The sequence below is a fragment of the Heloderma suspectum genome, chromosome 7 (assembly GCF_057233095.1).
Source record: "Heloderma suspectum isolate Gila_16-S chromosome 7, 16-S_ref, whole genome shotgun sequence".
NCBI lineage: Eukaryota > Metazoa > Chordata > Lepidosauria > Squamata > Helodermatidae > Heloderma > Heloderma suspectum.
The window spans coordinates 78467929-78480958 of NC_139464.1; the positions used below are offsets into that span (position 1 = coordinate 78467929).

The following is a 13030-nucleotide window of genomic DNA, read 5'->3' on the forward strand; positions in this document are numbered from 1 at the left end:
AATTTTCAAGTGTGAAACACATTGTTCTCCTTAAATCAGGATATGAAAGTGATTAAAATGTTTATTAGCATGGCACTGATCCCAGCTTTTGAAGAAGAAAAGCTTTCTTCTGAGTCAAACACATCTGTTTTTATCTATTCAATCATTCACCAGCAGAAAAGCATCACTAATATTTAAGCCTGTGTACTACTAAGAAAACAGGCAAAAAACAGGTATAACATGGATATAATACTTTCTATTTTTGCTAGTCCTAGAACAAGGACTATCCACTAGATGAAAGACAGCATGGATGTGGAGGTGAAAGGAAAGGACCCTATCATATTACAGATATGACTTGGGAGTTCTCATTTGACTATGATTTCCAGAGTGAGAAGCAGTCTGGACACGTTAATTCCTTCCTTCTCCGGGTTGTGTCAGTATTGACTAGTGCATGCAACCTTTTGAGCCTGTATGTAGCAGCCCCAGTTTTCAGTCAGCCAATGCCAACCACCAGATACTGAATCTAGTGTGATTTGGGTCTTGATGCTATTGAAACTGAATGAAAAGTGGACTCTCAGATGCTCAAAGACTCGGGATCGACCTAGTATTTTGTATTACCTTGTGCCAGGCTTTCTCTCATTTACTTACATTGGTGTGAAAGAAATGGAAGGGTAGCACTTTGCCCACCAGGGGGAGTATCTAGTCCTCCTCATATCCAACCTTTCCACATAGTATGTAAATTAATATGAAGCAAATGTTTAAAACCACCTCTCTGGGAACATACTCAAAGCCCTGAAATAGCTTCCTATAGTTTAGTCACTCTTTCTTATTTTCTTATTGTAATAGAATGCTAAAACATTGCTAACGTCCATTTCTGTTCCTCACAGTCTGGCCATGGAAAGCCAGGCCGGATTTAAATGCCTTAAAGCTCTTACATCAACATTTTGAGTACAGTTGCATCTCCTGAGCAAATATAAGCTTATTTTATTTGGAGAGACATTCAGAAATGTCTGGAAGTAGCGTCTGAAAGTGTCTGCAGTAGCATCTGGAAGTATAACATGTAACGTAAAATGTAACGTGCTGTATACTGTATATAGCCCCACCTAAATTCAGTGTACAGTAAGTTACATTTTACATTTATGTTACACTTCCAGATGCTACTGCACTATACCAAAAGTAATGGTATAGGAAGGTTATGGATTTAAATTTATCTCTCTAGATATACACAGAAACCCCCTAACAAAGTTTCTCATAAGCAAAGTATTTCACAGTGCTTGCTTCTGGCATGTCATTTCTGCCCACAACTACCCTGTGATTATTCCCATGAAGGACAGCAATACCGACTTGTCCGGTGCTACCAGGGTAATCCACCACAGCTGCATTTTTCCAGACTAAAATCTCTAAGACTGAAATGAATGGCAACTCCTATATATTTGTAGAAGTTAAGAGATCAACATATATTACTTGTAAGTGGGAGTAGGGATTCCTCTGGCTCTGCAGTTCATTGAAACTCTTCCATCTGGGGATTCTTCTGGATAGACTGTATCAATGGGCTGTTCTTCAAAAATTGGCCCATAACCTTTTAATTCATCTGAAAATAAATTAAAAGCATTTGAAAATATCAGGTCAGTGCATATAGAATGCAAAAAATGTAAATGCCTATAAATCCTATAATCCATTTTAGTGAGTCAATGCAGTGAGTACAGCACCAACAGTTTAAATGCTCTAGCTTCCTGTTCATCACTATATCTTGTCAATATATCTCCCATTAGAAAAGATGTGAACTAGATAAAATTCCTCTTAAGGCCACTGGCTCCCTGTTGACACCATTATCAATCTGCCAACTGGTGCCAAAGCTAATGGAGGCATCTGTAACTTGTACATCTGCCTGTCTGGATGATAAAGACAGCTAAAACCTCTTGTACAGTCCAGCAAATAGCCACCAGATGGTGATGACATCTGATGTCCTCTGGCTTGAGCCATTATATGCAGTAGCACTGAAGTTAAAAAGTTAGCTTCATTTGCTTAGTCACCAAACTCTGCAAGAAAAATTACCATCTGATTTTTCCACTACCCTGCTTTTCAAGACAGCAGGGTGTTCCCAGAATTCAACTCTGACAATTGTAATACATTTAGTGAAGAAGAAGAAGAAGAAGAAGAAGAAGAAGAAGAAGAAGAAGAAGAAGAAGAAGAAGAAGAAGAACAAGAAGAAGAAAAAATGCAGACTGCCTTCCCCCAACACTACATAGCCACAGCTTCCATCTAGGGTAAGTGCAAAATATTTCCGGGTGGGGCTGAGGACATGTGACTTTGAGGTAGTAGAGAACCCCTGGCACCTTTTATTTTAGAAATGACCATCCTTCAGCAATGAGAGCTAGTACCTTCATGCTAATAAAACACTAGTAATGTCTAATGAAAAGGAAATATGTTACTTGTGTTGTTAAATGGTGAAATAAAGCCAAAATATTACTTTTAGGATCATTTTTCTTCTGTTAAAGTTATCTGTAAATCTATTTAAGATACATTAACTTCCAAACTGGCTACATCACAAATTTCTCCAAAGCATAAAAATCACTGTTTTTAGTCAGAGTAAATAAATATTATCTGATTTCAACTGAATTATGTTCTTGTGTTCAGGGCATAATAGTCATTCAGTATAAAACTGTTGATGTGTAGTTGTTTTTAAAAATGTGATTAACCTCTAGGATTAGATTAATACACCTTGATGTTTATGTCATAGAAAATTCCTCTGTTCACAGCAAACAAGCTTCAAATATATAGAGGTTTAAAGACGACAACAGTAAGACAACAACAACAACAAACACCGACAGTGCATATATACACATAGAGGTATATCCTCATGTTCACTTGGGCCTCTCTGTTATATTCAGACCTCAAAAGGCAATTATGTTTCTAGCAGAGAATATATTCAGATAAATAGAAAGTCACGTGCCTGGTGTTATCAGTGTTACCGTCTGTCTTTCCCTCCCACCATAATAGATAAAATAAGATGGGTATCAGGTAGGTGGCCAGTTTGTTCTGGCATTCCTCATCTATGTAGTTACCACTGATTATCTACAAAATGTACATTTTGAAATATAAAATGACACTACTTTTAAAGTAATATCAGCTATAGCTAGGATCAAGAGAGTTCCTAAAATGCTTGTAAGCACTTCATGCTGTTGATGTTATATACAGTAACAAAGAAATGCATGCAAAAATTATAGCAATGAAGGAAGAAATGCTTAAAACATGAACACTGCCATTTTGCCTGGTCTTTTACTAGGCACACCATTCTTTGAACTGCCCCTTCCTGTAAATATAAGACTAGGAAGGCAATAAACTAAATGTGATTGTTATTCAAAGTGATCTTATCTTTCCTTCTTTCTTTCTTGTGTGATCCTGTCCTGAAATGATAGCAATAAAAGCTAAAATATACAGTAATAAATCAGAGATGTTGTAAGATCATTCACTAAGCATCTAAAGGCTTTTTGAAGTAATTAATACAGCCCATCACTACAAAACATATGTTATTTGACCTTTCTACTGGATATCAATGTCAGGAGTTATTGTGACTGGGAAATAATTTCACTCTGGAGAGAAACAGCAAAGCCTCTTCCACTTTAATTTGAATCAATTTATTTTATCAACCACCAAATTAGAATGTGCACATATCTAATTTAGTGCAGAAAATCAATTTTATCCACAAATAAAAGGGGAAATCAAGCAATGAACTGTAATTTCATAATCCTGTGTATATGTGAAGATTGATCTCTCTTCAAATCTTGGTAAAGATTTGTCTTGTGCAGGTTAATGGGTCACAGCATCACTCTTTGAACTTGGCAGACTTGAGCAGACCACAATAGTTCTTCCAGCTTCACTCTAGGAACGGGAAAGGCAGCCCAAGAAAACAACCGACTAGAAAGATTTTACATATTCAAGCCTGTGCATATGCACTTCCAAAGGTGTAACTGTACTGTGAATATTTGGAGAGCAAGATTTACAATGAAGCAACCTTGCTATCATAGCAAAAAGTATTAAGGTAGCCATTTCAAATGGATGAATAACATTATATTTTGTAGGCTTGATATTTATAACAACTCTCAAGCATACAGAATTCAAAGAGAGTTTGAGGATAAAAGTTAAAAGCACATAGTACCTATTTCAGAAAAGCAGGGAAAAGTGGGACTTTAAAATAAGAAAATGTACAAAACATGTGAAATTAGCAGAGTCAATGAAAGTCATTCCACTTTAGTCCCATAGCTATATATGTAGTGGCCTTTATTATTCCAGTGCAGTACACCTGTGGTGATCATTACAAGGGAAACATTGCTGTTTGGCTGTACAAGGGCTCAAACATGTGCAGTATGGGCTACTGGAGGAAATTCTGTCACTGCCTTTAGATGTAGACTGAGTTAAACTGCGTAAGATCTTATCAGTAAATTTTCCTGATCAACAGAATTACAAGCTCAGCAGAATATGGCTACCTACCACTATGCTTGCAGAGTTCCCTTTCTTCCTTAACCAGCTGCTAGAGTTTTTCATTCTGTTACAGCCTTCTGCATGTACAGTGGGAAATATCCTGCACATGAAACCCATTGTCGTGTATGGATAAAGTTCATTGGACCTTGGCCATTGTCTGGCTGCTTTTTTGCACTAGCAGTAGCAGTGATTATAGATGTTTGGTAGCTTGTGGGAGAAAATACTGATAACTGGAGAGAGAAGAGTGAGTTATCTTACGGCTTCCCTTTGGCTGAAAAAGGCTCTCTACTATGATGTCGAAACTCTCACTATTATGTAAAATAAAATGAAAATACCAATAAGGATTACTCCCACTTCTTCCCATTCTATAATAACTGAACTGCATTACTAGCCATGGATTACATTTTGCTTACATATATAGGGAATATTTGTTAGCAATATTTCAAATCTTTCCTCTTCACTTGCATTGTGTGTGGACTTGTTTTAGTAATATTGAAGATTCATACCAGAACTCTATATGAATATGGATGAATTTTCTACCAAAATCTGTACAAAGCAAACAGAGGTTCAAAGCCTTTATAAAAGCTGGGGTAGCATTATATAAAAAATAAAATGGATATACTTTTTATTTTAAAAATAGTCCCTATAAAGTTTGTGGCACTTATTTTGCTACTCATTTCTGCTATTACGTTTTGTTTCATTCCTTTCCCTCTCCCTCCCTCCCTCATACACACACACACACACACAAGAAAAGAAAAGAAAAGAAAAGCTGACTGATAATATCTTAGTAAGCTACAGACAGCGCTTCCTGGACTGTATACAGAGGATCTTTCAAATGAGTCTCCCCCACTTTGGACACTACATGCCAGTAATTAAGAGGAAGTTTGCATCTGAAATGAAGCAACACTTAAGTTAGGTCACCTTAATTGAGTGAATACAAACGATATTCTGAGGAATAGTTTGCTTTTTATTGCCTTTTTGTTTTTATGTGGTCTTTATTCCCTTGAACCAGCACTGTGATCGTATTACATTCAGTAATGACAATAAAGTGGAAAACTAATGAATTCTTAGAATGGAAAACAATTTGTTAAAAAGAAATATAAATTCCATCCTTGGCCAAAGCCACTGGGCTTAGCACATGCCTCAGAAAAAACGCTGTGAACATTTTTCAGAGAAATTCATATATTAATATATGAAATTATATATTACTTACCCCACATCTACACTACAAACGTATATCCATTTTGTACTAATTTAATAGTCATGGCTTCTCTCAAAGAGTTCCGTGAATTGCAGTTTTGTGAGGTTCTGAGAAACGGAGATCCCCCACCCCAGAGAACCAGTGGTGGTGCAGCGCAGCGCTAACGATGCTGCACTGGCAGAAACCAACACTAGTGCAACGCGATTAGTACTAGCCCCGTGCCACCACTGGTTTCTACCCATTGCTTCCAGGTTTTCTGGGAAGAATGAATGACCATTAAGCTAGTTTGACTCTTTAGTAAAGACATGCTCTTAGAAACAGCACAAGCGGGACTTACAACAATGTAGCATGTGTAGCATGCTCCTGGTCAGTATTCCAGAAAAGCAGCCATGACTTCTTTCAGGATATTGTATTCCATTCCCCACCCCATCAGACACTCAACATTCTGTGGTCAGTGAGCATGCAGAGTCTTCGTTTATGAGGAAGGTTTGGGGGGAGGGGATGCACACTGAGTATTTTTTATCTTTGGTTTTTTTTTACTTCTGGTATCAGGCATGCTGATACCTCCCTCTTATTTCCCAGTAGCCCTGTTTTGGCTACTGTAATGCCCCAGGCCTGAACTAAGCTATTAGTAGTTTTAGAGCAGTTTAGATGATTCATGGTGCTCTCTGTCTTTGGTTCAGAAGGCTGCCGTTTTCCCTAACAGACCTCTTGATTTACCAGGATGAGTCAAAGAGCAACAGGGCAGCCTCGAGCCCATTCTATACTAACGAGTGGAGTATCTTATCAGTATACGCCTGGAAAGTGAAGTTTTTTTCCTTAAAGCTACAAGTGGCTATGCTGGGAACCAAGCACTGCTAGCCTATGCTGGGAAAGCTGCGAGGAATGCTAATTAACGCTTACGTTAATTAGGTTGTCATGCTGCCTCACTGTTGACATGTATGGTATAAAACCCATTTCACCCCATGGCTCTGAGTTCAGAGAAGCTGTCTGATCCAGCCATTAGGTACGCCTGTGTGCTGATTGTACTCAATAAAGTTTCTCTTTGTAAGTAAACTTGGATCTGATTTATCACTATCTTGGTGCCTCTAAATTAAGAGTTCGAAGCCCACGGCCGGGACAATACAATTGGCGCAGCAAGCAGGGTGCCAAGAATACTGCTATGTTCAGATTCCAAGGGAAGGCAGATGTGGGTGTTGGCATGTTAAACCAACTCCCGGACTGGCCACAGTTAAAAGCTGTGAGGTCCAGTCACAAATGTGGGTGTCAGCATGTAGAACCAACTCCCAGGCTGGCCACAGTTGGAGCTGTGGGGTCCGGCCACAAAGCCATCAGCGGTCCTGAGTGGACCGGTAGCATGCCCAGAGGCCATGAAGGACTGCACGCCAGTGGCTCTGGAAACTGCATTGGAATCTCTGCAGCTGGAAAAGTGGTCAGATAAGGAGGTGCAGGAACTCTGGCATGGCTTGTGCTGACAGCGTTGCAAACTGTCAGGCAGAAGGAGTTGGAATGGAGAGAAAAAACAGCAGAAAAGCTCAAGGACGAGCTGGGAAAAGAGCAAGATTTAAGGCTGTTAATTAGAGAAATGTTGCAAGACAGCCTGGCTTCCAATGAGGCGCAGGAGTGTGAGGCTGAAAAGTTAGCCGTTAGGCTGATATGCCAAGCTCGGAAGAATTGCCCAAAGCGTTCTGAGGTGTGCAACATCATCACCTCACCTGATTGGGATGAAACCCCTAAGAAGTGGGAACTGAAGATGAAGACCCAGAAGATGAAGTCGAGGAATGGAGTAAAGGTGAAGAATCAGTGCTCCCAGAGCATGGGCTAGACTCCTCCTGGAATGGAAAGTGCACCAGAGGATGGTCCCAAGGCAGAATGAAGCAGAGAGACCATGTTGAAGATCTCAGTTGAACTGTTCTAGAATTACATAGAGCCTGTAGCTACTGACCATCAGCTATATGATTGCTGAAGAGTGTAACCATTAAGTTTTTGCTGTGAGATGCCCTGCAATGAAGAAATCTCACTGATTTAGGTGTCCAGTATCAGACTGCCTGAGCATGTGTGCTGAAGAGATCAAGAAACCGGACAGCATGTTCCTGGCCAGGCCAAAAGTGCTACTACCATGCTCCTGCAAGCTGCAAGAACCTGTGTAAGCTGGGAGACCCAACCTGATTGAGAAAAAAAAGAAGATATCGTAGTAACTGTCTCCAAAAACACTGAGAATTGCATATGAGCTGGCTGGCTGGCTGGCTGATGCTGTAAGTGCTGTTACAACTGCAAACAAAAACTATTTTCCTATTTGAGACCCCAGCAGAAAAATCCCAACTTCGAACCTGAGCCATTTGCCAACCCTGACAAAGCAAAGATTTGGTTGCCCTGTATCTCATCGTCTCGTTTCGAACTTGGGATTTACAAATACAAACAGTGAAGCTCTACTCAAGCTCTGCAAATCACCTCGCCACCTCCTAAAGAAGATTGATGGCTGCATGAAGAATGCAAGTATAAAGTGACCCCCATCTCCCTGTAGCAGCCTCAGTTTCGGCACTCTGTTTTTGTGCGCCACAGTGTAGGAGAAGAAGAAGAAGAAGGAGGGTGATGGTGGTCATGTTGTGAGTCCCTGGCTAGCCTGTCTAATGATAACTATCCCCAAGAGTTTTTCCCCTCACTCAAGCCTCAGTTTCTTTAGTCCTCGTTTGAGAAGTGTTTGAAAAGTTTAATTGTTGTTTCCCTTGCTGTTAAGAGTTGTGCAGTTCAAAACTGCCCTGTAACTGTAAGTTTACTTTTGCAAGGGAGAGAGGATCATGGCCGATTATCTCTCCTTTTCTCCTTGCAAAAGATATAGTTTTTTTGTTTTTAATGTGTTTGAAACAACCTAGATTCAGATTTCCAAGTAGATCCATTGAAAGCTCAAAAGCACTGGCAATGTCTTTGCAAGCTTCCTAGTTAGACAGTCGTTTCCCCTCACCAGTCTCCGAGCAACCAAGCTGGGACAGTGTAGGGAGAAGACAGTAAATTTTTAGAGTGAAGAAGTGTTATGAGAGTGAAAATGTCAAAGCCCAGCTTCAATAATGCTGTGAGACCTTGTAAGTTATAGCCATGATTTGATTAGAAGTAGCCTAGAAGACTTTAAGCCTATTTAGTTTTAGAATGTCAGAGTCTGTATGAGCTTGTCTCTGTCAGTGTTCCCAGAGCAGAGCCAGGGGGAGTCACCCAACTCCCTGTCCGCCACTAGTCTAGCCTTGACAGGCAGGGAGGCTACAAGATGTCTGTAGAAACCTGACAGAAGTAGAGTGGGATTTGCAGAAAGGTTGCCCAGGTTGAAGCGTCACTGCTAGAGAGCTAAGCGGTGCTGCTCTGTTTAGACAGAAGCCTTGCTGAAAGGCTAAAGGCCCTTGTCTGTCAAGGGATCTGGAAGGGGTGTACAATCACACCTTCCCCCTTAAGCTGATGCAGCGGCGGGGAGCCTTTGCTGAAAACATCTCGTCTTCATTGCTCGAAGCCTTCTCTGTTTGGATCCATCATTGTCTGGGTTTTTAGAGACACTCTGCACATAGACTGGAACTTTAGATTGTTAAAAGCTTGCCATGGAAAGTACTGTGAGGCTTTTCACGGACTTGAACTCTCGTTGCTGTAAATTGAGTGTCTGTGTTTGTAGTCAGCTCAGTGTATGGCAGGCTGAGTTTGATCTATGACTTTGTCAGGGTGGACACTGAGCCCATAGAATCCCAGAGTAGTTCTGATTCTGAGGAAGAGCAGTCGCTCCTGGGAGAGGAGTGCGCTCCTCTTTCCCAGGACCAACAGCTGACGGAGATTCCTCCCACCAGCATTCCTAGTTTAGTTAGCAGTCCAGGGAGTGACCAAGCACAGATAGCAGACTTAGTGGATGCGCGACGCAGACACAGAGACCGGCGCCAGATGGAGGGCGCGGAAAGGAGGCGAAGTGCCCGGTTGGCGCGCAAACAATGGCTGCGCCCAGAGGCTCCAAGGGAAAAGGGGAGGGACTCTCCCTAGTCCTTAAGTTCAGGGGTCTGCCAGTAATTCCCTTTCAAATGGGGACCAACTGTTCCAACTTAGGGCATAGGTACTGTGCTGCTCAGATCTAGTTGCAATCGGTATAGTTGTTAAGTTGTAAAAGAAGAATAAAGCTTTGAAAGGAATTCCTTTGTCTGTGTCTGGACTTGGCTACTGGTTTAGACTGAGAGAGACCTCCAAGGAGCCCTCGACAAACTTTTGGACTTCCCTCTGCCAGAACTCATGCAGCGTAGAGTTGCCGATGCGAAAGCGGTGGCCTAGAACTCTTTGCGTGTGTGAGTATGCCCTTCCCTTGATCTTGATGGGCCCTGACCACACAGCCTGGAGGAGCAGAATGATTGCTGGATCTGCTCCATCATGCCTTACCATGCAAGAAATGTTTTCCAGTCATGGTATTAGATTTCAATGATAGTTTGTTGCATGCATTTTATGATTTCTTAAATATTATGCAATATTTGCAAACGTCTTTACTGTCAGTTGAAACCCCGAATGACATTGAGCATGGTTCCCAATGGTTTAATGTTAGTGCCACCCGGGATAGAGCCTTCAGAGTCAACATGCAAAAGGCAAACAAATTCATGAAAAAAAGAGAGAAAGATCAAGACAGTGGCAAAGACAAAGACAAAGGTAGGGAAAGAAAGAAAGAAAGAAAGAAAGAAAGAAAGAAAGAAAGAAAGTCAGAAAGAAAGAGAAAGTGGCAGAAGACAAAGAAGGGGGAAAAGGCAAAGACAGGGAGAAAGAGAAGGACAGGTGAGGGGAAAAGAGGAGGACAAAGAGAAAAACCAAGAGAAGAAAAAGAGGGGGTGCCAGACCATAAATGCATGCCCCAGTGACAATGCCCAAGGGTAGGTGTACACAAATTGGAAAGAGCGCCCTGGCATTAACTGGGCCACCCCTAATGGTAATTATTAGATCTATAGAGAAAAAGCGCGGCCCTGGATGCCCCCAGGGTAGATTGGAAGAGATGCTCCCTGGGGCTGCTGTAGGGTCCCTATAAGTTTGTAGACACCTTGAAGAGCCCTGCAGTAGGTAATTACGAGGCTTAGAAAGTGAAGTGGCAACAAGGTATCTTCAGTTCAGCTGATTATGCCTAGAGCTTATTACCTATGGGTGGAGTAGCCACAATAATGTACAAGTTTTGGAAAGGCAATAGAAATGGTATTGAACATCACTGCCGAGGCACTAGCAGTCATTGAGACAGAGATGACATGCATGAGAACTGCTGTTTTGCAGAACCACCTGGCCCTGGACATGATTACAGCAGCCCAGGTGGTGTTTGTGCCATGCTGCAGCAGGAATGCTGCCTGTATATTCCTGACAAGTGGAGTGTGATAAATCGCAGTGTAAGGACTCTGTATGTGCAAAGTGAGAAGATGCATCACCTAGGAGTTCCTCTTCGACCCGATTTCAGACTGGTTTCAAAGAATCGGGGGTGGGGGTGGAAGTGAGTGGTTGCAATAATTCTGACTGTTATTGGCAGCTTTATAGCTTTGTGTGCTTGCTCATATGGCTGTCGCATTTTAAAGTATACATTCAAGTAGATATCAACCCCCTGGTGATCAAACGGCAGGGCAAAGAACATCTGGCACTCTGGGTAAGAAGAGATTGTGACACAAAAGTTCAATCACTCTTTGATCATCTGGGGGGGGGTGGAATGTAAGGCCCCAGGCTATTAGTAGTTTTAGAGGGGTTTAGATGATTCGAAGTGCTCTCTGTCTTTGGTTCAGAAGGCTGCTGTTTTCCCTAACAGGCCTCTTGATTTACCAGGATGAGTCAAAGAGCAATAGGGCAGCCTCAAGCCCATTCCATACTAACGAGTGGAGTGTCTTATCAGTATACGCCTGGAAAGTGAAGTTTGTTTTCCTTAAAGCTACAAGTGGCTGTGCTGGAAACCAAGCACTGCTAGCCTATGCTGGGAAAGCTGAAGACGAATGCTAATTAACGCTTGCTGTTGTCATGCTGCCTCACTGCTGACATGTATGGTATAAAACCCATTTCACCCCATGGCTCTGGGTGAAGCTGTCTGATCCAACCATTAGGTATGCCTGTGTGCTGATTGTACTCAGTAAAGTATCTCCTTGTAAGTAAACCTAGATCTGATTTATCACTATCTTGGCATCTCTAAATTAAGAGTTCGAAGCCCACAGCCTGGGCAATACAGCTACATAGCCATCATAACTCAGCACCTGAGTTTGCTATTGCTATATATGATAATGAGATGATGAGGAGGAGGATAGATGTTCTATAGATTTTCTATGGAAGAAAGACATTGAAAATTCTAGGCCAGTAATACTTCCTGTTGCACTTCTTTTATTTCTTCCAAATAAAAGCTACTCAATACATTCACTGAGTAGCTACAATCATTTTCTATTATCCCTATTTATATAATTCAGATGAGATCTTGCCCTCCTCTCCCAAAAAACATACTCTGCTATCACTAAAAGGGAGAAATCAATTGGTGATTAACTTCAGGTTACATGAAGATGTCCAGTGAGTAACAAACTTTCCATCTACCACTCTCCACACATACTGCAAACACTACCAGTTTGGCACCTTTAGGCAAGCTATTTCCACTTTCTTCCACTATTTAAGAACTCAACAAACGTAAATAATTTTAGGAAAAACTAGAGGTCTAAATCCAACCTGTTTGTTCCCTTCCAGGCCTAGGAGTGCAATGGACTAAATATTGAAATAACTATATGAAATAAATCATACAGCTTGCTAAATGATATCAGCTAGAAATATGCACATTATTTCCAGTTTGCATGGTGACCAATAACTCATGACAGACCATCTTTCAGTGTCATTAAAAAGAGAGAGAGTTCAAGATACATTCAAGGGTGAGAACATAACAACACTAAAACAATTTTACATGAGGTAGAAAACCAGGATGTCCACCTCCAAACTCTCAATAATTGTTTAGAATCTTGTGCAAAAAGTGGTTCTTAATTAGAATGAAAGGGGTTCGTTAGTACAAACTTGTTTTTGAAAAGAGCCCAAACATCTGCCAGAAGAACATATTCCGATGTTCCTGAAAATTATGGTCACAACAAACTACATGATTTGTTGTTTGTTAACTCCATCAAGTACCATCATGTTCGCTTCTGAGTGTACATTTGTGAGATATAGCAACATTGGTAGGATATAATGGGCATATACAGTAACACACTATCTTTAGAGGCAGAAATGTTTCACTTTGTAAAAAGCTGTGAATCTTGCCACATGTTGTGTGCTTCATGGAAGGATTTAAATATAAATTCCAGCTTCCAGTTCACAACAGAGGCTGGAAAAACTCCATATATAGCTTCAGGTTGTTGTTCTTCAAATAGAAAAAGCTCT

At 41.1% G+C, this 13030-nt stretch overlaps 1 protein-coding gene across 2 annotated transcripts in view; it reads right to left on the reverse strand.

Annotated features, from left to right (window-relative positions):
* Positions 1-13030, reverse strand: part of CNTN1 (contactin 1) — a 310396-nt gene that overhangs the window by 85111 nt on the left and 212255 nt on the right. For both annotated transcript variants that reach the window (XM_084810709.1, XM_084810708.1), the window contains exon 8: positions 1444-1570. In XM_084810709.1, the coding sequence (XP_084666835.1) occupies positions 1444-1570 (127 nt within the window). The remainder of the gene's footprint in view (positions 1-1443; positions 1571-13030) is intronic.